The sequence below is a fragment of the Stenella coeruleoalba genome (genome assembly GCF_951394435.1).
Source record: "Stenella coeruleoalba genome assembly, chromosome: 3".
Classification (NCBI taxonomy): domain Eukaryota; kingdom Metazoa; phylum Chordata; class Mammalia; order Artiodactyla; family Delphinidae; genus Stenella; species Stenella coeruleoalba.
This window is the reverse complement of record NC_137148.1, coordinates 166,998,575-167,019,570: the sequence shown is the minus strand read 5'-3', so window position 1 is coordinate 167,019,570 and position 20,996 is coordinate 166,998,575. Positions and strand designations below refer to the sequence as shown.

At 56.8% G+C, this 20,996-nt stretch overlaps 3 protein-coding genes across 6 annotated transcripts; 1 reads left to right on the top strand and 2 right to left on the bottom strand.

Moving 5' to 3' along the window:
* Nucleotides 1-3,158: 3,158 nt before the first annotated feature.
* On the top strand, nucleotides 3,159-9,429 carry ATG4D (autophagy related 4D cysteine peptidase). Of its 2 annotated transcripts, XM_079915586.1 has the most exons (10): nucleotides 3,159-3,835; nucleotides 4,391-4,474; nucleotides 4,556-4,729; nucleotides 5,020-5,296; nucleotides 5,370-5,434; nucleotides 6,851-6,981; nucleotides 8,036-8,114; nucleotides 8,191-8,267; nucleotides 8,345-8,464; nucleotides 8,889-9,429. In XM_079915586.1, the coding sequence occupies exons 1-10, from the start codon at nucleotides 3,604-3,606 to the stop codon at nucleotides 9,069-9,071; spliced, it is 1,422 nt and encodes a 473-aa protein (XP_079771712.1). In that variant the 5' UTR covers nucleotides 3,159-3,603; the 3' UTR covers nucleotides 9,072-9,429. The 2 variants fall into 2 exon arrangements, with proteins under 2 accessions (XP_079771712.1, XP_079771713.1); XM_079915587.1 differs by lacking the exon at nucleotides 4,391-4,474.
* Nucleotides 9,430-9,579: 150 nt separating this feature from the next.
* KRI1 (KRI1 homolog) lies at nucleotides 9,580-17,900 on the bottom strand. 3 transcript variants are annotated; one of them, XM_079915565.1, is made up of 19 exons: nucleotides 17,790-17,900; nucleotides 17,603-17,676; nucleotides 16,729-16,799; nucleotides 16,128-16,236; nucleotides 15,830-15,884; nucleotides 15,694-15,743; nucleotides 15,300-15,396; nucleotides 15,132-15,209; nucleotides 14,722-14,849; nucleotides 13,919-14,045; nucleotides 13,738-13,833; nucleotides 13,464-13,634; nucleotides 12,553-12,628; nucleotides 12,370-12,458; nucleotides 12,158-12,284; nucleotides 11,942-12,072; nucleotides 10,962-11,026; nucleotides 10,767-10,865; nucleotides 9,580-9,992 (listed from the first exon to the last, which is right to left on the bottom strand). In XM_079915565.1, exons 2-19 carry the CDS (start codon nucleotides 17,662-17,664, stop codon nucleotides 9,653-9,655), a joined length of 1,971 nt encoding a protein of 656 aa, XP_079771691.1. In that variant the 5' UTR covers nucleotides 17,665-17,676; nucleotides 17,790-17,900; the 3' UTR covers nucleotides 9,580-9,652. The 3 variants fall into 3 exon arrangements, with proteins under 3 accessions (XP_079771691.1, XP_079771689.1, XP_079771690.1); XM_079915563.1 differs by having other exon boundaries at nucleotides 16,729-16,834; nucleotides 17,790-17,894; XM_079915564.1 differs by having other exon boundaries at nucleotides 15,694-15,740; nucleotides 16,729-16,834; nucleotides 17,790-17,894.
* A 486-nt stretch (nucleotides 17,901-18,386) lies between these two features.
* CDKN2D (cyclin dependent kinase inhibitor 2D) lies at nucleotides 18,387-20,612 on the bottom strand. The gene is made up of 2 exons (XM_079915650.1): nucleotides 20,343-20,612; nucleotides 18,387-19,302 (listed from the first exon to the last, which is right to left on the bottom strand). Exons 1-2 carry the CDS (start codon nucleotides 20,481-20,483, stop codon nucleotides 18,955-18,957), a joined length of 489 nt encoding a protein of 162 aa, XP_079771776.1. The 5' UTR covers nucleotides 20,484-20,612; the 3' UTR covers nucleotides 18,387-18,954.
* Between the last annotated feature and the right edge of the window lie 384 nt (nucleotides 20,613-20,996).

Below are 20,996 nucleotides of genomic sequence, written 5' to 3'. Positions count from 1 at the left end.
TTTTTTTTTTTTTTTTTTTTTTTATTTTGCTGTACGTGGACCTCTCACCATTGTGGCCTCTCCCGTTGCGGAGCACAGGTTCCGGACGCGCAGGCTCAGCGGCCATGGCTTACGGGCCTAGCCGCTCCGCGGCATGTGGGATCTTCCCGGACCGGGGCACGAACCCGTGTCCCCTGCATCGGCAGATGTACTCTCAACCACTGCGCCACCAGGGAAGCCCCCCCATGCCCACTTTTTAATTGAACTAGCTCTATTTTTTTTTTTACATGGCTACTAGAATATTGAAAAATGTACCTCATGTTATGTTTCTATTAAACAGTGCTGCTCTAGATTTTTTTGTTGTGGTGGAAATGTTCGTGAAAATAATTTTATAAATAGGTTCTTCCAGCTGTTGTGTGGATTTGAGGGGTCAGAGATGGCATTCAGGAGGCCAGGAAGGATGCAACAGTGGTGGTGGGGGCCAGACCTCAGAGGGCAGTGGTGGGAATAAGAAAGACAATAGCAGTAACAATTCAAAGTGAAGTGGTGGTTGCTGTGTTTTAAACATTTTGCATATTCCTTTAATTCTTCTCCCAAACCCTAGGAAGTAGGCACTATTACTATCCCATTTGGCAGATGAAGAAACTGAGGTAGAGAGAAGCAAGGTCACCTGTCTAAGACACCTGGCTGCAGCATCTGCCCATAACTATTGTGCTCCTTTGGGGACATGAGGACAATTGGGGACAGATTAGTAAGTGGACTGACAGACCCCCAGGAAGGAAGGCAATGAAGCCTGGGTGGGGAGAAGCCAAGGGTATGGGAGGAAAAGCCAGTGGGGGTGAAAAACCGAAACTGGGGAACCTGGGGGACATCCCAGGGGGGATACAGGTGGCAGCTGGATGCTGGGTGGGGACAGAGACCCAGGTGGGGAGCTGACGTTGTGGCTGTACTTGTATGGAAGGCGAGTGAAGGGAAGAAATTGAAGGTCACACTGTGAATCACTGCCCTCCTCCAGGAAGGAACTGTTGCAGGAAGGGGGACCCCTTCCAGTGCCTGAGAGTGGGCTCTTGTCTAACACGGAAATGAATTGTCCTAGGGACACACGTACTGACAAAGCAAAAGACTTTATTGGAAAGGGGCGCCCGGGTGGAGAGCAGCACGGTAAGGGAACCCAGGAGAACTGCTCTGCCACGTGGCTCACAGTCTTAGGTTTTATGGTAATGGAGTTAGTTTCCGGGTTGTCTCTGGCCAGTCATCTTGCTTGGCCCATATATAGTCTGACTCAGGGTCCTTTCTGGTGGCGCGTGCCTCTCTCAGCCAAGACGGACCCTAGCGCGAAGGATCCTGGGAGGTCTGTAGGACAATATTATGGGCTGGCATCTCCTCCCTCCTTTTGGCCCCTCCCAAATTCTCCCAGTTAGTTTCGGCGTCAGCACCATATCCTTTATTGGGAGCTCCTGTTGTGAGACAACTCATGCAAGTGGTTAGCGTCCTGCCTGACCAAGGCGGGGGGGTTTCGGTCAACAGCTGTGACCATGGTTGGGGCGGGGTTCAGCCAGCAAATCAAACAGAAGGGGTCACCTGGGGCCACCCCAGTCCATCTGTCCCCTGTGAAGCTATCAGCTCTCCTTCCACTCCACAAGTTGTTTGACAACTACCATATGCCAGGCCCCACGTTGAGTGTTGTGGAGGCAGCAGTGACCAAGATGAACAGAGATGCCTGCTCTAGTGATGTGGTGGGGACAGAGGTGATAAACATAAAAATTATACATGTAAATATAAGATCAGTGCTGTGGTCTGAACATTTGTGTCCCCCCCAAAATTTCACAGGTCAAAATCCAACCCCCTAGTGTGATGGTATTAGGAGGAGGGGCCTTTGGGAGGTGATTAGGTTTAGATGAGGATATGAGGGTGGAGCCCCCCTAATGGGATTAAAAAGAGGGAAGAGACACGAGATATCTCTCTCTCTGTACAATGCACCAAGGAAAGGCCATGTGAGGACTTCGCTAGGAATAGGGCCCTCACCATGCACTAATGTTATAGCAGTCCAAGCTGACTCAGACAATCAGGTTATGATAACTGCTCTGGAAAAAAAAAAAAAAAGCAGGGAAGAGGGAAGGATCTCAAGGGTAGGGGTAAGGTGGAATTTTGAAGGTGGTCACACTGCAGGGGTGACATTTGAATAGTCCTGAAAGAGGTTGAGGGACAGCCATGCAGATATCTCAGGGAAGAGAGGTCTAGGCAGAGGCAACAGCAAGTGCAAAGGTGAGGTGGATTGGTACCTGTTGAATTTGAGGAAGGAGGCAGGTGTGTGGTTGAAGGGAAGTGAATGAGGGGAGAACCCAAGGTGAGAAAGTCAGGGGGGTGACTGTACTTTTGTGTCTTCTTCACATTGCATGCCCTCGTCTAAAGCCTTCATCCACCTTCCTTCTGCCTGCTGAGGACAGAGCCCGTGGGCTGGCCACTAGAGGGCACCCTCTCTGTGGTTCCCAGGGCACTCATCCTGCCTTTGAGGTCATGATTGGCTTTCTCTGAGCCCTAACTGTGCCTCAAATGCCTCGCTAAGCGCTTTACCAGAATGAACTCAGCTCGTCCTCCTAACATTCCCCTGAGTTAGATGCACTGAAAAATTTTTACAGCTTTCTTGAGGTATAACTGACATACAACAAACCACACACTTTTAATGTGTACAATCCGTTGGGCTTTCACATGCTGGAAACCATCACCACAATCAAGATACTAAACACATCCTCAGCCCTTTTTTATCCCTCGCTCCCACCTCTCCCCCCCCACCCCCAGGCAACCACTGATCTGCTTTCTATGACTATAGACGAGGTTGCATTTTCTAGAGTTTAAATAAATGGGACCAGCGAGTATATACTCTTCTTTTTTGTCTGGCTTCTTTCCCTCAGCAAAATTAGGAAGATTCGTTTATGTTGTTGCGTGTATTTGAGCCCTTCTGCTCCTGGGGAAACTAAAGCACGTAGGGGTATGGCTTGAAGGGGGAGTTTGGGGGAGTGGGTGTCACGCACAGGTTGGGCCCCCGACCGAGGCGGGTCTTGGGTGCGCAGCCCGCAGAGCAGCGCTCTGATCCTCTGGCGGACGTGGTCAGGTGCAAACCGCGTAGGGGTCCCGCCTGGGGGGTCAGTCCCCTAGCGCACGGAGGGGGCGGGGCCGGGAGGGGCGGGGCCGGAACCGGCGAGGGGCGGGGCCTGGCGCGGGGCTTCCCGGCTCTGGGGCCTCCGATAAGGACCTCCAGGGGCTCGGCCGCGCCTGGCTCTGCGATAAGGCGGGCGGTGGAGGGGGTCGCGGGGCGCCGCAGGGAGGCGCGGCGTCAGGAGGTTACAGCGCAGCCACACGGGACTGGGGCTGGGGACCCAGGCTGGAGGCCGGGCTTGGGCGGGGCGTCCGGCTGTGTCACGCCCGCCTCCCTCCCGGGGCCAGGGCCGCTAAAATGGCGGCGGCGGCGGCGGTGACACCGTCCCGCACAGGGCCCGGGGGCCTGGTCGCCGTGCCGGGGGCCCACTAGCGCCTTCCTGGGCGCCCGCGTCCTGGCCGCGTCCTGGCCCCTGAGGCGCTCGAGCGCGGCCCCTGGGGCCCTCGGTCAGCCCTCCCGGCGCGCCCATGAACTCCGTGTCGCCGGCCGCAGCTCAGTACCGGAGCGGCAGCCAGGAGGACGCGCGCAGCCCCGAGGGCCGCAGGCCACGGCGCCCCCGAACCCCGGACCCCAACGGCCTGGGGCCCCCCGGAGCCAGCGGCCCCGCTCTTGCGTCGTCCGGGACCGGCCCGGGGGAGCCGGACGAAGTGGACAAGTTTAAAGCGAAGTTCCTGACAGCCTGGAACAACGTCAAGTACGGTGAGGAGGGGGCGGGCCCCGGGGTTGGGTTCTGAGGTGGGAGCGAGCTGAGGGTTCAGGCGGGCTGGGAACTTGGAGGTCGGTGGGAGTCAAGGAGAACCAGACCCTGCACCTGTCAAGTATTCCACCCTTTGTTCCCCTCCCGTGAGTCACCTGTGGGTAGGTCCCCCGCCCTGCCCTGCCCAGAGCGGGCCGCTGGCTGGCAGGTCCAAACGGGAATGTGTTTACACGCCTCAGTCGATTCCCCGTGTGACCTTGGGCAAGGTTTTCTGTTCCCTGTGCCTCCATTTTCCTCCTCTGTAAAATGGGTACAGTAATCAGACGTGCTTTGATTCATCCCGAATTAACGGCAGACATGCATGTGGCTGTTACTAGGGGCTCCGCCTCCATCCAGGAGAAGTGTAGCACGGATTCCCCAGAGCCTTCCCTGAGATGGGAACTAGGATATCCCCATCACACAGATGGGAGAATTTAAGCGCTGTTGCTGCCCTGTTAGGTTGCGTGTCTGCCAAGCAAGTGCTTCATCTTGCTGGACACTGCCCCATGTCTCCCCAGGTTGGGCAGTCAAAAGCCGGACCAGCTTTAGCAAGATCTCTAGCGTCCATCTCTGTGGCCGCCGCTACCGCTTCGAGGGCGAGGGTGAGCTGGTGGCCCCTGGCTAGGGTTGGAGGAGTCCCGCAGGGGTGTTTCTGGTGGCAACTGACAAGCCTGCTCTTGTAGGTGACATCCAGCGTTTCCAGCGGGACTTTGTATCTCGCCTATGGTTTACATACCGCCGGGACTTCCCACCTCTCGCCGGGGGCTGCCTGACCTCCGACTGTGGCTGGGGATGCATGTTACGGAGTGGGCAGATGATGCTAGCTCAGGGGCTGCTGCTGCACTTCCTGCCCAGAGGTGAGCGGTGGAGGGGGAAGGGCACAGTAGGAGCGTAGCGCCCACCACAGGTCAGCAGTGTTAGAACTGTTTGTAAACAGTTTAAAGTCGTGTTAGAATTGTGTGTAAAGTAAGCTTGTGGGGGGGCGGGGAGTGAGAGTTGCTTAGAAAATAAGTTGAAGGAATGTGAAAATTGTAGTTAAACACGGCATCTCTGGAGCAGTAGAGTTGTGTGTAAATCATGGATAGTGGGAACTGTGCCCCACCCCCCTACACCATCGCCATTTGACTCTTAACTCCATCCCTACCAGATTGGACGTGGTCCCTGGGCGCGGGCCTGGGTCCCCCTGAGCCATCGAGGTTGGCCTCTCCCAACCGGTACCGTGGGCCTGCCCACTGGATGCCTCCGCGCTGGGCCCAGGCTGCCCCTGAGCCGGAGCAGGAGCGCCGGCACCGGCAGATTGTATCCTGGTTCGCTGACCATCCCCGGGCCCCCTTCGGCCTACACCGGCTGGTGGAGCTTGGGCAGAGCTCGGGCAAGAAGGCGGGTGACTGGTATGGGCCGTCCCTGGTGGCGCACATACTGAGGTGAGGGCCGCTGCAGGGGACACGGGAGCTACTGGGTACCCCCAGGAGCTCAGGCCTTTCCTCCCATCCCCAGGAAAGCTGTGGAGAGCTGCTCAGAGGTCACCCGCCTGGTGGTGTACGTTTCTCAGGACTGCACAGGTAAGGGGCTGGGAGCCAAGGTCACAGGGTTCTCACCCTGAGCCAGTCACTACCTCAGCTCCCTCTTAGGACCCACATTCCTCAGATGCTGAAACAAGTTCTGCGGCAGAGGGACCCTTGGAAAGGATTCGAGGCCCACACTGGGTCGGGGTGCTCAGGATTCCTTCCCTCCCTCTGGAACCAGGAGAGGAGACGTCAGGGGCTTCTCCCTGAGTGATAGAATAAAAGACATAAGGAATTCCTCTCGCAGGTCCAACTCGCTCTTACTGTGTAAACAGGTCCAACATGTACGAAAGTTGGGTCTCTGCCTCACAGGGTTGTCATGAGGCTTAAGTGAGTCAGTGATAAAAGTAAAACCCTTAGGATAGTGCTTCTCACTTAGTAAGTATTCACTAAATCTTAGCTATTCTTGTTATTATTCCCTCGAAAACAGTTCAGGAGAGCCTTTTTCTTAGTCTGTTAGGGCTGCTGTAACAAAAATACCATAGACCAGGGACTTCCCTGGCGGTCCAGTGGTTAGGACTCGGCGCTTTCACTGCCGGGGCCCTGGTCGATCCCTGGTCAGGGACTAATATCCCACAAGCTGCGCGGCATGGCCAAAAAACCAAAACAGCACACAGAAAACCAGAGACTGGGTGGCTTGTGAACAACAGGGATTTATTTTTCATAATTCTGGAGGCTGGGAAGTCCAAGAACAAGGCACTGGCAGTTTTCGTGTCTGTTGGGAGCCCACTTCCTGGTTCATTTTGCTGTGACTTCAGGTAGCAAAAGGGGCAAGCGAGCTCTCTGGGGTGCCTTTTATAAGGGCAGTGATTTCACTCCTGACCTAATCCCCTCCCAAAGGCCCCACTTCCTAATTCCATCACCTTGTGGGGTAAGATTTCAACATAAGAATTTAGAGGGGGGCACAAGCATTCAGACCGTAGCAGCTGCCTCCGGAAAGGGTTGAATGCACTTTTCTGGGAGCCAGGAGGGGGCTCACATAGCCACAAGGGAGGAGGCGGGAGAGGAGAAACCAGCAGACGGGACTTGAGGAGGGACACACAGGAACTTTCAGCTGACTGGCGGATTGCTCAGCGCTCCCATTTCCATCTTAGAAACCCAGGCGCCGAGAGCGGGGAGGACTAGAGGCACTCTGGGCTGCGGGGAAGGCTCTCCAACTCCCCCTAGCTTTACACTGTTTGTCTCAGTCTCAGGACGTCAGTTGCCCTCTCTGTAAAATGGGGATGTCCACACCTGCCTGGAGGCCCTGGGATTGTCTGAGGGAGCTTGGGGTGGGAAAGGTGTTTTTCTGCCGATGACAGGAGTGTCATCCCAAGAGGTTGCTCAGGCAGGGTTGGTCCCCTGAGGATGGAGGACCATACTCTGAGGCTTGAAGGGCCGGAGAGAATGTGACCTGCTGCCCTGTCCTTCCAGTGTACAAGGCGGATGTGGCACGCCTGGTGGCCAGGCCAGACCCCACAGCTGAGTGGAAATCCGTGGTCATCCTGGTGCCAGTGCGGCTGGGTGGTGAGACTCTCAACCCCGTGTACGTGCCCTGCATGAAGGTAGGTTCTACCAGATTCTACCATGCCTTCCCCCAGGAGCCCTACAGACTTTTTCAGCTTGGGTTAGGTGTTTATGCTTCCTTCATCTCTTCATCGGTTTATCCAGTAGTTACGGAGCACCAGTTATGTGCCAAGAACTGTCCCAGCTGCTGGGGATTCAGAGGTGAACAGGCAACAACTGATGCCCTCTGGGAACAGACGTTCTAATGGGGGAATAACAGGCAGTGTATGTGGAACCAAATTGACAGCTGTGGTGTTACAACTCGGACTCTAAAGGAACCAAAATTAACACGATGAGGGGCAGATGCGGGTGGCTGCACAGCCTAGGAAAGCCCCTCTCTAGCCAGAAGCAAGAGAGAAGCCAGAGGAGGAGTGTTCCGGGCAAAAGGAACAGCAAGGCTGGAAAGACCCTGATGTGTTTATACCCGCAATAAAGGCCAAAGATCCCTCCACAGCCCACAGGGCCCTGTACCATCTGCCCACACTCTCCAACTCACTTCATTCTGCTCCAGCCACACAGGCCTCTTCACTGTTCTCAGAAGACACCTGCCTCAGAGCCTTTGCACTTGCTGTTCCCATCACTTGGAGCACTCTTTCCCAAGATGCACTTTTTTTTTTAACATCTTTATTGGAGTATAATTGCTTTACAATGGTGTTAGTTTCTGGTCTATAACAAAGTGAATCAGCTATACGTATCCCAAGATGCACTCTTAACTCTCTTAACTCTTTGCTAAAACGTCATCTCTCAGTGAGGCCTTTTCCTGATTCCCCTGTTTAAAATTGCGAAGCCTTCTTCCCGCCTTTATTCTTTCTCCAGTGTTACCGCCTTGTGACACGTAACTTGCTCGTCTTGTTCCTTGTTCTCCCGCACTAGAACATCAGCTGCATAAGGGCAGGGTGTTGTCTATCTTGGTCACTGCTACCCCCCAGGGCCCAGCACAGGCTTGGGTTTGCACACATTGGGCCTTTGCTATGTATCTGTTGACAGTGCTTACAATGCTCACTGACGGCACCTGCTGTGGGTCCTTACCTTCACCCACTTTCTTCCCTGCAGGAGCTCCTGCGTTCAGAGCTGTGCCTTGGCATCATGGGGGGCAAGCCACGCCACTCGCTGTACTTCATTGGCTATCAGGGTAGGCCCACCCCATCCTGCTTCATCCCATCCCACCTTACCCTCTTCCACCCCTGCTCACGCTTCCTCCCCTGCAGATGACTTCCTCCTCTACCTGGACCCTCACTACTGCCAGCCCACTGTGGATGTCAGCCAGGCTGACTTCCCCCTAGAGGTGAGCTGGGATCCCCAGGGTGGGGTTGGAGGCCTGTGGTGGGTTCCCCCCGAGCCTCCCTTGTTTGTCTGCCCCAGTCCTTCCATTGCACCTCACCCCGCAAGATGGCCTTTGCCAAGATGGACCCGAGCTGTACTGTGGGGTTCTATGCTGGAGACAGGAAGGAGTTTGAGACGCTCTGCTCAGAGCTGACCAGGGTGAGCAAGGCATGCTGGAGGGTGGGAGGCAAAGGGCAGGGCAAGGGTAGAAGAGGAACAGAGGCTTTGAGGCCAGCAGACCTGGCAAGGCCACGTCCAGGCTATGTTGTTAAGATTATTATCCTGACCACAAGCTGCAAAAGCCCAGCTCTAATTAGAGCAAAAAGAGGCATAAAATGAAAAATTTTAAGTGGACAGCTGCTTCCAGGGGGTCAAGTGGTAGGACCCTGCCATGTGCTCATCACTGAGCCAATCACTATAGCCAGGGCACAGAAGGTGCTGATTGGCTGGCCTGCATCACTGCCCTGGAGGGATGGGAGTCGAGTTCAGGAAGCACCTGATAAATGTGCCTGTTAAGATAATTACACCTACTAGGATAATTCACATGGCTTGGGGGCTGAGCTCTTCTCTCTCCGCCCACCAGGTCCTCAGCTCCTCCTCAGCCACAGAGCGATACCCCATGTTCACCCTGGTTGAGGGCCATGCTCAGGACCACAGCCTGGACGACCTCTGCTCCCAGCCCTCCCAACCCACACTGCGGCTCCCTCGCACAGGCCGGCTCCTCAAGGCTAAACGCCCAAGCTCTGAGGACTTTGTGTTTTTATAAAGGGAGGGGATGAGGGAGAAGACACGACCCTATTTATTTTTTTATTTATGTCACTCTGGGTGTGGGAGCTTGAACTCCCCTCCCTGACAAGTGCAGCTGAGAGCAGTCCAGGAAGCCTCCGGGCCGCGGCCATTCAGCCAGGAACAGAGCCCGCACACCTGCCTCCCACCAGCTGGGCCCTCCTCACTGGGCAGGGAGGGAGGGCCCCCGGGCACCCACTCAGGGCCTGACTCAGTACTGTAGTTTGCACTGGACCGTCCATGCCCCTCACCGGTCCCAACGCCCCCATCCTGCCAAGGGCTGGTGGGAGGGAGGAGGGGCTGTGACCAATGGGGGCTAATAAAGCTGTTTGACTTGACCTTGGCTATGGCTGGGCCCAGCATGAGGGATGGGGCTCAGGGTATGTCTCGAGGTGAGGTTCCAAGTCATCCGGGGAAGCTTACTGAGTAGGCCTCAGCTTTCACATCTCTAAGATGGGAAGACTCCCTTGCCCACGGGTAGATGTGAGGGTCTATACAGTTGATAAGAGGGGGCTTGATTGAAGGGGAGGAGCCCCAAGGCCCCTGCAGGCTCCCTTGAGCTCAGGGGTGGCTCTTAGGCCCCTGTCGCTTCCTCCGTTGCCGGCCCAGCTGGCGGAAGTGCAGCCGTTTGGGGTTGAGGCCAAAGGCCTGCAGTCTCTGACGGCTGAACTCACATCCACCAAGTGTTACTGTGGGGCCCAGGAGACGTGCCTTCTTGCCCCTCCTCTGCCTCTGGGGGGCCGGTTTCTCAGCGGTTGTCGCAGGGGCTGCCTCTTCCTGTACTGGGGGGCTCTCAGGCTGGGGCCACTTCCCACAGGCCCCATCGGGTGCCAGCAGCTGCCCCTGTGGGCCAGCTTTGTCTCTCTGTGGCTTCCCTGTGGCTTCTGTGGGCATCTCTGTCCTGGAAGAGGAAGGTGTGGCTCAGCCCAGGCCAGTCACAGTTAGGCTTTCCATCCCCCATTTTTACAGATGTGAAAAGGAAAGGTTCAGAATTCGGGGGCCTGGACTTCCTTGGCGGTCCAGTGGTTAAGACTCTGTGCCTCCACTGCGGGGGGCACGGGTTCAGTCCCTCGCGGGGAACTGAGATCCCACATGCTGCGTGGCGCGGCCAAAAATAAAAAAAAAATAAAACAATTCAGGGGCCTGCCTGGGACTCAAACGTGGGTCTAATGCAATACCAAGCTGGGATTTTTCTACTGAACTCTGAGGCTGGATTGTGTCACTGATAATTTTGATCGTTGAGCCTGGGCCTGCACTAAGCTCTTCACGCAAATTAACTCATTTTAGCTTTCCATCAACTCTGTGAGCTTTTATCACTCCTCATTTATAGATCAGGAAATAACAGGCATAATAACAAGAGCTAATACCTATCCAGAACTTACTGTTTTAAGCACTGTGCGTGAATTAACTCACTTAATCCTCAAAAAAAAGAAAAACCCAACAAGAAGTGAGCCATCTTTATCCCCATTTTATAAATAAGGAAGCAGGCTCAGGGAGGGAAAGTGACTTGCCCAACGTCACACAGCTACAGCCCAGCCAGGACTTGACACCCAGGTATCAGAGAAGGGAAACCCCATTCCCAAGGTCATGTGACAGATGGCTGACAGAGCATGACTCAAACCTGGGCCTGGCAGGCTCCCAAGCCCACCCACCCCCTACAACCAGCAATACTTACTCCTCTGGGCAGAGTGACTTGAAGATCTGCCTCTTTTTCCATACGTTCTGGGCCTTCTGGCTGTACGCCCTCCTGTCCTGCAGCTCCTCCTGCTCCGACCTACAGGCCGCAGGGTGCTCTGGGAGTTGCCCATGCTTGCCTTCAGCCTGCCCGCCCCTCCCCCCCGGAGCACCTGGCCCAGCCCCACCCCGTCACCTGTACATGCAGGTCTTCTTCAGGGAGCACCATCGGTTCAGCTCCTTGTCATCGGCAGTGAGGATCTGCAAGGGCAGGGAGAGTGGGGTCCTGCTCGTAAGCCCCAGGGGGCCCTGACTCTTAAGCCTTAGTCACCTCATGGGTCAAAGCAGGGTAATGCCAGTTCCACCCAGCAGAAATGTCATGATGGTGAGAAAGAACTGATTTCTGCAGAGGCTAATTGATTTTTTTGTTGTTGGGGGCATCAGATGGGTAAACTGAGGCTCAGAGAGGGGATCCTTGCCCCAAGTCACATGGCCAGGAAGTGGCTACTCTCAGATTACAATTTGGGCCCTTGAGCCCTGACCTTATGCACTGTGGTCCCAGCAGCCTCAGACCAGGGCAGGGGTCTCCATGCCACTGACTGGGTTTGCTAATTACAGATGAGGCCCAGGTTCCTCACTTATGAGTTGGGCACCCCCTTAGAACCTACTGGAAGGTCATCAGGAAGATGAAGTGAATGCAGATGTTATAAGCTCAATAAACATCGTCTACTTTTACTGTCAAGCATCCGTAGCCATTGTGGCTAAGGCGCAAGTGACGTTCAAAGCATATTTTTTTCACATCCACATCCATGAGGTGGGGCTGCCATGAGGCCCATTTTACAGACGGGGAAACCCAGGCACAGAGGCTCTAGTCACATGTCCAAGGTAATACAGCTGGTGAGCGGCTGAGCCAGGATTTGAACCTGTGTCAAGTCTTAAAGGTCACCCTGCTGCCGATATACGGTAACAGAATTAAAACTAATATTTATTGGGGCCTGCTGTGGGCAAAGCACTGTCTGAGCCCCTGCCTCATAGAAACCTTTTGAGGCAGGTAATATTGTTAGTACTGTCATCAGCACTATTATTCCTGTTGTTTTCGAGATGAAAAAACAGGCCACGTCACAGCACAGATGGCTCCAGGCTCCCCCTTGCCTAGCGGGTGCCCCAGGGTCCCACCTCCTCGGTGCTGAGCCCGAAGTCGCAGGGCACCACCGTGCGGTACTTGAAGCGACAGGGCAGGTCATCGATGATGTCCTCGTAGTCCAGCTGGTAATACTCGTCCAGGTACTCCTCGAATGTCTTGTCCCCTGAGCGGGGACAGAGCCAGGCTGCCGGGGTGTGCCGGGCCCTGTGGAGCCCCTGCCTGCCCACGGCCGCCCACCCGGGCCTCACCAGGGTCAAACACAGGCTTCTCCTGCTCCACGGCTGCGGCGAAGGGCGACTTTCGCTTCTTCTTGCCCAACGAAGGAGACTTGCGCTGCTGCTTCTGAGGCTGGCTGGGGTCATAGTCGGCATCCATCTGCCGGGATGCGCAGGTCAGGCCTGCCCTTGCGGTCCTCGGGACTCTCTGAGGACCCCCAGATCCCCGCGCCCAGGGCACCTACATTGAAGTCGGGGTCCTCGCAGTGCGGCTCCTGCTGGCTCCAAGCTCCACTCTGCTCCGGCCCAGCCCACATGTCCCAGTTCCAGTCGTCTGATTCCAGAGGACAGGCAGGCAGGGATGGGCCGGGGGGTCATGTCAGGCCAAGCAGCCCCCGCCCCCAGCCCACTGCCCCAAGTGACCTCACCTTCAAGCCCTTCCTCTTCCTCAAACTGTGGCTTCTCCTCCTCCATGGTTCCGTAGTACTTGTCCCCGAAGCACTTCTGCAGGGTCGGGGCCGGGAGGGTGAGCAGGGCCCACTCCCCCCAGAGGGCAGCACTCCTGCACCTTAAATGGCCTCGCAGCACCCCCCTCAGCTCCTGATGTCGGGGGAACCCTGTGTGTCTGGGCTCCTCCACACCCACTTTTGGCTCATCTTGCCCCCTTGACCCCCCTGCTCTCTGCCCCCTGTTCCACTGGCTGGCAAAGGCAGATATTGCTAACCGTGCCGTTTATAAGCACCTACTACATGCTGGACGCTGGGCTGCATCTCACTGTGTTCTCACAAGCTCCCCAAGAGACAGAAACTACTGCCAAATACTGAGAAGCTGAAGCTCAGGACTGAGAAGCTTCTAGAAAGTGAAGGCTGAACGCTGACCACACAGCACCCACCCACTCCAGTTTTCATCTGGCCCACCTATGCATCCTTAGTCTCCTTCCTTGACCTCCCAGGCTTAGTCAGGAGCAGCTTTGCGGTGCCCGTGGTCCCCACTGCTCTCCCATCCAGCCCTCATCGCCTGTTCCAGTGGCCTGAAGCTGTGTTTCCCCAAATACAACAATAAACACTCACGGCTCAATAAATGAGTTTAAAGGAAATACCAGGACCCACAGTTCCTTGAGCATTTACCAAGTTAATTAACATTTAGTACTCCTCTCAGGCTATCTTTACAACAGCCCTGACATAAATGCTGCAGTTAGACCCACTTTATAGACAGAGACACAGGGTCAGAGAGGTCAAGTCACTTTTCTGAGGCCACACAGCAAGGAAGGGACTGCTGATTCCAGAGCCACACTCTGAGCACTCGGCTGCACAGCCGGGCTGGGGCTCTGGGGCCACACCTGCATGAGCTGGTCGTGCTGGGCGGGGTCAAAGTCGTCCTCGAGGTCCTGCTCCTCAAAGCCCAGTGTCTCGTTGCCTGTGACCTGCCGCAGCCTCTCCAGCTTGGCCAGAATCTCCTTCCTCTTCAGGTTCTTCAGCTGCTTGAGTTCCTCCTGCTTCCTCGCTTTCTCCTGCAGGCGGCAGTTCACAGGAGAGGGAGGGTATGGGCTCCCCACTGGCCCCTGCAGGCTGGGCCCCGCCTCCTCACAGCGCACCGCCCCAACAGACACTCACCCTCCTCTTTCGCTCCCGCGTCTCTTCCCTCCTCTCCTTCCTGCGCTCGTCCTTTTGGCGCACGGAGGATGTGATGTTCCGAGGATAGGTCTTGACCTGTGGGCAGCAGAGATGATTCCAGGCTCTCCCGGCCTGGACCCTGCGGGCCAGGTCCTCCCCGGAGCTGGCACTGGCCACCCACCGAGGCAGAGTCTGGCTCCTCGAAGCGGAAGTTGTACTTGTGCTCAAAGTCCTCCTGTTTCTTCAGAAACAGCTCACCCTCATCTGAGGAGTCGTCCACGGCCAGCTGGACCGGGGGGCCAGGGACCCTGAGGGATGAGATGGGATGGGACTGGGGGCGTCAGCCGAGCTCCTGCACTCCTGTGTACCAGCATATTAACTCATTTAATCCTCACAAGAACCCTCTGCTAGGGTGCCACCGTTACCCCCATTTACAGATGGGAAAACCGAGGCATAGAAATCCAGTGGCAGGGCCCCCTGGCTCCAGAGCCCACACTCTGCAGCTTTTCCTCAAGAAAGGCTAACTCTGGGGAATTCCCTGGTGGTCCAGTAGTTAAGACTCACACTTCCACTGCAGGGGCCACAGGTTCAATCCCTGGTTGGGGAACTAAGATCCTGCATGCCACACAGCGCAGCCAAAAAGAAAAAGAAAAGGGCTTCCCTGGTGGCGCAGTGGTTGAGAGTCCGCCTGCCGATGCACGGGACACGGGTTCGTGCCCTGGTCCGGGAAGATCCCACATGCCACGGAACGGCTGGGCCCGTGAGCCATGGCCACTGAGCCTGCGCGTCCGGAGCCTGGGCTCCGCAACAGGAGAGGCCACAACAGTGAGAGGCCCGCGTACCGCAAAAAAAAAAAAAAAGAAAAAGAAAAGAAAAGAAAAAGGCTAACTCTGCTACCATCTATGTGAAAAAGTGTAAACGCCTGGTGCCTTTTCCTTTCTGGCCAGTGCTGGCTCCAGGCCCCTGGGGGACATGGCTACTCACCCTTCTTCTCCTTCCTCCTCTTCCTCCTCATCTCCTTCCTCCTCGTAGCGTTTGTTGAGGATGTAATCCCGCAGGAAGCGCTCCCCCTCATCTAGCTCTGGGTTGTTCCAATATTCCTTGAGGTGAGTCTAGGGGTGAAGGGGGGGTAACAGGACCCGGATCAGGGACAGGGAAGGAGCACAGATACGGGCACCCAGTGGATTTGGTGACTGCAGCTTCACAGCCAGCCTAGGAAGTAGGTGGGCTAATCCTCATCTTATAGATGTAGACGCCGAGGCCCAGAGAGGGACACACCCCATCTTTAGAGAATGTGCTCCTGGCTACCGTCTCAAGGGCCGGTTTCCAGGGAAAGGTTGGATGGAAGCAGACCAGGTAGTTTAGTGGGTCAGTGACCATGAATGCGAACTCACCAGTTCTTTCAGGGTGTCGGGGTTCTGAATCTCCTTCTGCCCCTTCAGCCACTCGATGTAATCAGCATCCTCCTGGGCCTGGGGGGAAGGCCAGCGCTGAGGGTCTGTGGGAGCCCTGGGGCCCCCTCTCTGCCACCAGCCCCCATCTAGCTGGGCCCCAGCACCCACCTTCTCCTCTCTGCTTTTAGCACGTTTCTGCAGCAACCCGGAGCTACCTTCGCCGGCACTGTCCTCGTCCTCACTGTCCTCCACAAACGCCCGGAAGCTGCCCGTGCGAGAGAACAAGCCTCAGGATGGGTGGGCTGGCCCTGCCCGCTGCCCCAAGACAAGCCCTGTCTACTAATCCCTGAGCTTGTCCTGACAAGCCCAGAGCTGTGCTGTGACATAGAGCCCATGACCAACCCCATGTCACAGATGCAGAAACTGAGGCCCGGAGCTAGCAAGCGATGTGCCCAAGGGCACACAGCCATTAAGTGACAGAGCTGGATTTGAACCCAGGCCCGCCCAACCTCAGAGCCTCAACTCCTTTCCATCTGGCCACTCAGCCAGCCCCAGGGCTCACCTTTCCTTCAGCTGTTTCTGTTCTTCCACATAACTTTTCAATGAGGTCTGCTGCAGAGAGAGTGACATGGGCCTCAGGCCCAGCCCTGAGGCTTCAAGCGCCCCCAAGCCCCCCACCCAGCCTCCACCCCACTCACCTGAAGTCTCTGATTGGAGGCCTCCCCATCTGAATTCTCCTCATCAATATATTTGCTGTGTGAAGAAGGAAGAAGGCTTCAGAATAGACTCCCCATGGCCTGTCTGTCCCCATGGGGTAGGGGGCTGTTAAGAGCAACAGCTGGTGGAGGGGGCAGTGGGGTGCAGGCAGGCTCCTGCTCTCCAGGGTTCCCTCAACTCTAGTGAATCACTGGCTTCTTCCCACCCCTGCCCCTAAGTGCCTGATGTGTCCACCTGCCCTGGGAAGGTGGGAGCAGAGGGGTCAGGCTTTCTCCTTACCCTCCCTTCTCCAAGATAACCTTCCTCTCGTAGTCCTTCAGGTACATGGGCTGCACCTTCTTTTGTTTCTCTTCAGCTGCTGGCTCCTCCTTACTGTCTGAGGACGATGCTGCGGGGACACCAGAAGACACCTGCCATCACCCACATCCACAAACCCCTTCCTCCCCCAGGCAGAGAGTAAGACTATGCTGGGCCAGAGTCAGACCGAGGTTTCAAATCCCCGAGCCACTAGTTCCCAGCTATCAGAGAGGCATCACACTTGCTACTACCTGGAAGTACCTGGCAGTGATCATTCAGTGAATAATTCACACTCAGAACAGGGCCAAGCACACAGCCGTTATTAATGACAACCTAAGACACTCTGCTAAGCGGTGTTTTTGTTTTGGTTTTTTTGCCTTGCCACGTGGCATGCCGGATCTTAGTTCCCCCCACCAGGGATTGAACCCGTGCCCCCTGCAGTAGAAGAATGGAGTCTTAACCACTGGACTGCCAGGGAAGTCCCTTTGCTAATCAGTTTTGATGTGTGTGGAGATCCATTAAACAGTCACAACCGCCTATAAAGCAATGAGGAATCTGGGCCTCAGTAGAAGTAGCCCCAGACCTGTTCTCTGATAGAAGGTGGCATCTTTCTGATAGATGCGCGGATCCTTCTTCTTCAGTAAGGAGAGGGTCCTGTAAAAGTCACGCTCCTGCTGAGTGTCAAATTCCTAGGGCAGGAAAAGGGGTGGGGACAGACTTCAGAAAGGGGCCGTGATGGGGGCAGTAAGCAACAGGCGCAGGTGGGCTGAGAGTGTGTGGGAATTAGTGTGCATAGAGGAGTATATGTTAGGAGGAAGGAAGCGGGGGAATCCGGCTGGGTAGAGGCAGGTGGGGGTGGAGGGCTGGATCTGAATTGGGGGGAGTGGTCAATTAGGTGGAGAAAGGAGAGGGGCCCTCTTGGGGGTGGTCCACACATAGGTACAGGATATGAGACAGAGGAAGGTAGCAGGCAAGGGGGTGGGTGGTACTTTCTGGTATCAACAAGGGATGGACAACCTAGGGGCAAGTGGGCAGAGGGCACATCAGAACAGAGAGGAAGGGCTGGACTGCTCAGTGAGGCTGGGAAGATCAGGGCTGATATGGGGAAAAGCTGGGTGCCGCATGTGGCAGAGGGATGCCCCAGTCTGGGGACAGAGGCAGACACGGAGAAACGGTTAAACTGTTAGGGACGAAAATGTGGACAGAGGGTTCACACCTCACAGATCAAGATGGGCAGGTAGATCCGAGGTAGGGGAGAGGAAGTAGGGGAGATCTGCCCACTCCCTGGGGATGGGAAGGGCGCTGTCTGTCCCTCATGGAAATGGGGGGTGGGAGATGGACGCTCCCGTACGGCGCGATGGGGTTGGAGGTTAGCCGCCCCCTATAAGTCGGGGCCGGGATGCGGTGTGGGGCTTGGACACCTCCTGCAAGTCCGGGAGGGAGGCGGGGAAGCTCACCACGCGCTCGTCGCCGGAGTCAGACTCGGAGCTGGAGTCGCCGCAGCTGTCCCTATCCCCATAGCGATCTTTCACTGTGGGGCACAGATGGGATCCCCCCCAGCTCAGGCTGGGGGAGCAGATCAACCCCCACTTCCCCACCGCCCTGCACGTGCCGGCGCCCAGCGCGCATGCGCCCCGCACTCACGCCGCTGCAGCTCCTCGCGCTCCCGGTAGCGGCCGTACCGCGCGGCGAACGCCGCGTTCACCCGCAGGGGTGACGACCCGCGCGGCTCCGGCATGGCGGCTCTACGATCCACTGCGCACGCGTGTGAAGAGGCTCCACCCCCCCAGGAGGCGGGGCTACTCACTAGCGAGCTTTAAATGGGGCGGAACCTCATGGGCCGCACCTAATCCGCCCCCGGTCCTTCCGGGATCCCTAGCCCTGTGACCGCAGTCCCCGCCCATGCGCCACGCCTCTGTGGGGAAGGCTGCAGCCACCGCCCACCCGACTCCCCCACCCGCCGGGGCTCCCGGCACCCAGCTGACATCTGGGGGCCCTTTCTCCACTCGCGGTTTCCTGCCTCCCTTCCGTTCCGACAGCGCAAACCGCTGCCCCACCCAGCTCACTCACCGTGGCGCCCTGGGAATTACCACTCTCTCCCCTCCCCCAAAAGATCCAGGATCCGCGACCCCGGTGCCCACCCCCACAAACATCCTGAACACGCGACTTTCCATCGCAGCCTCAAAAATCAGAAGCCACCGGCGCTGTGATCATGCACAAGTCTTAATTTAATGGGTAAAAACATTAAATTACACACACAACAATTTCTTCCATAAATCATAATAAATAGACTTTTTTTTTTCTTTAACGCTGTACAAGGGACTGGAAACCAAGCTTTCAACAAAATATGAATGAACTCATACTACCCTTTTATTGATTTGGAACACTCCCCCCTCCCCCATGCCGGAAAGCAGTGTGCACACTTGAGGTCTCTCTCTCGGTACAGCCAGCCAAGGTCGACAGGTTCCAGGAGCCTTGGAAGCGATGACCTCACTCTAGGGCTGGGGCTTTAAACGCTCTGCCCTTGGGACTCGTCTGTAGCCCCAGCAGTCGGGGCGTGGAGGAAACCGAACCGTTTAGGTGGCTGTTGCCTGCAGGAGCCCTTCTCTGCCCAACACACCAAAAGGGGTGAGAAAAAAAAAATGAGAAATGTACCTCAAACACACACACCCCAGAAATCAACACCAACAAGCCACAAACTGGTGCCCCTCGGCAGTGAGCAGGAGGAAGAAAGGGAGAAAGTGTTTCTTCCCTCCTCTTCTGACACAGAACCCAGCCGGGTCCTGCTGCCGGAGTGGGTGGCCCCAGGTCACAGTGGTATGTGCAGTATGTCCATGAGATCCTTAGCGCCTCTCCCCCTTGCCAGCTCCAGAGGTGTGAGCCCCCTGGCGTCCCTGTGATGAAGATCGGACTCGGCAGCCAGGAAGCCGACCACAGCCGTGTGGCCCTCTCTCACTGCCAGATGGATGGGGAGGGCCCCGTTGCCATCAGGTGCATTGACATCAGCGCCATGCTCCACCAACACTTTCAGGGTGTCAAGGAATCCAGTGCGTGCTGCATCATGGGCTGGAGTGGTGCCGGAGGCATCCTGGACGTTGGGGCTGGCACCTTGCTTCAGGAGCTCCAGGGCGATGGTGGGGCTGCCAAACATCATGACCTGTTCGGGGGGTAGAGGGTCAGGGGGTCTCCGAAGGAGGAGGTCCAGGAAAATGGGTGACTGCAGAGAGGGGCATTCAGGAGTAGAGAATGCCAGAGACGAGGTCCTCTAGCGAACGAGAAACTTCAGGAAACATAAACTCCCAGGCAGCTGTTGAGACCCCATAGAAGATGATCTGGGAATAAGGACCCTCAAAAAACTGGCCACCCCCCCACCAAGGATAATACACTCCCCCTAGGGTATAGCCCCATGGAAACTTTCAAGGAACCTGAGACCCTCCCCCAAGGAACCAGAGACACTTCTCTCCACAGATGGGAAATCATCAGGAAATATGAAACCCCCACCAGGAAACAGACCTCAGAGAACAGCCCCCTCAAGGGAAAGGAGATGGCCAGGGAATTTGAAACTCCATCTCCAAGGAATTTCCCCCTCCCATATAGTGAGGATGCTCCCAAAGGTACCTGACCCTCTCAAGAAATGGGGTTCCCCTTTTGTAAATGTCCCCAAGGGAAGAGAGACTCCCATGCAATCTGTAACTATTCCCTTATTGGGATCCCCCCAATAATATGGCAATATGAAAATCCCGCGGGAATGGAGATTCCCCGACCCCCCAGAAACTGGATACCTCTCAGAGAACCCCCCCCAGAAAATGGGGACACCCTGGAAACATGAATCCTTTTTTCCTGCGGTCGGATCCTCCATGCAAGCTCCAAGAAACCGGAGCCGTCCTCATGAAACCGGGATCCAAAGAAGCTGAACCCTCACCCAAGGAATACGAACTTCTCCAGGGAAACTGAATCCTCCGCAATCAGAGAACGAGGAATACTCCGAAGATGGAAAGTTCTCCCCTCCCCCAACCTAACCCCATCCACCACCCACCTAAGAAAGGGGACATCAGGGAGCCAAGTCAGCCCAGCGATGGAGGAACAGACCCCAGTCGGCTACCAACGGGAACAAGGAGAGAAGAGGGAAGGTATCTGGGGTCCCGGTCCTCGCCCCGCTCCCCGCCTCGCCCTCGCTGCGGGAGGGCCGGGCCTCACCTGCAGCGCCGTCTTGCCAAAGCGGTTCAGGGCGTCGGGGTGCACCAGCTCGCGGTGCAGAAGGCGGCGCACCTCCTGCACGTCTCCCCGGGCCGCCGCCCCGCTCAGCCGGTCGCCGGCGCGGACCTCCTCCAGCAGCATGTCGATATTTGCGGCCTGCGAAGCCCCCCGCCCCACCCCGACGCGGTCAGTGCGGGGGAGCCCACCGGCGCTGGCCCGAACAACCCTCCCACAGCGTCCCCGGCCTGCGCGAGGCTCCTGGTCCGACTCGCCAGTCCGGGGCTCCTGCGCGACCCCCGCCCTCCCGTCCGGCTCCTCCCCCTGTCGGCCGGTGGGTCCGGGCCCAACCCTCCGAGGCCCGCAGCGCCCGGCCCGGCGCCCGCCCCTTGGGGGCCGGGTCTCCCCCAACTCACCCTCCCTCCTCCTCGACGGGCGGGGTCTGTTCTGAGCAGACGCCGACGCCGCAGCCGAGCCGGCCGCCAGGGGGCGGAGCCAACGCGCTCGGGGTCCCGCCCCCGAACGCCGCGGATTCGTTTTCTTAAGAACTAGCGAGGTTGCAGCCCAGCTGCATTGCCCGGCTCTGGACCCTATAGTGCCCCGCCCACTCGGCCAGCGCAGCCAATGGCCACGCGTCTCCAGGGAGGCTGTGCACAC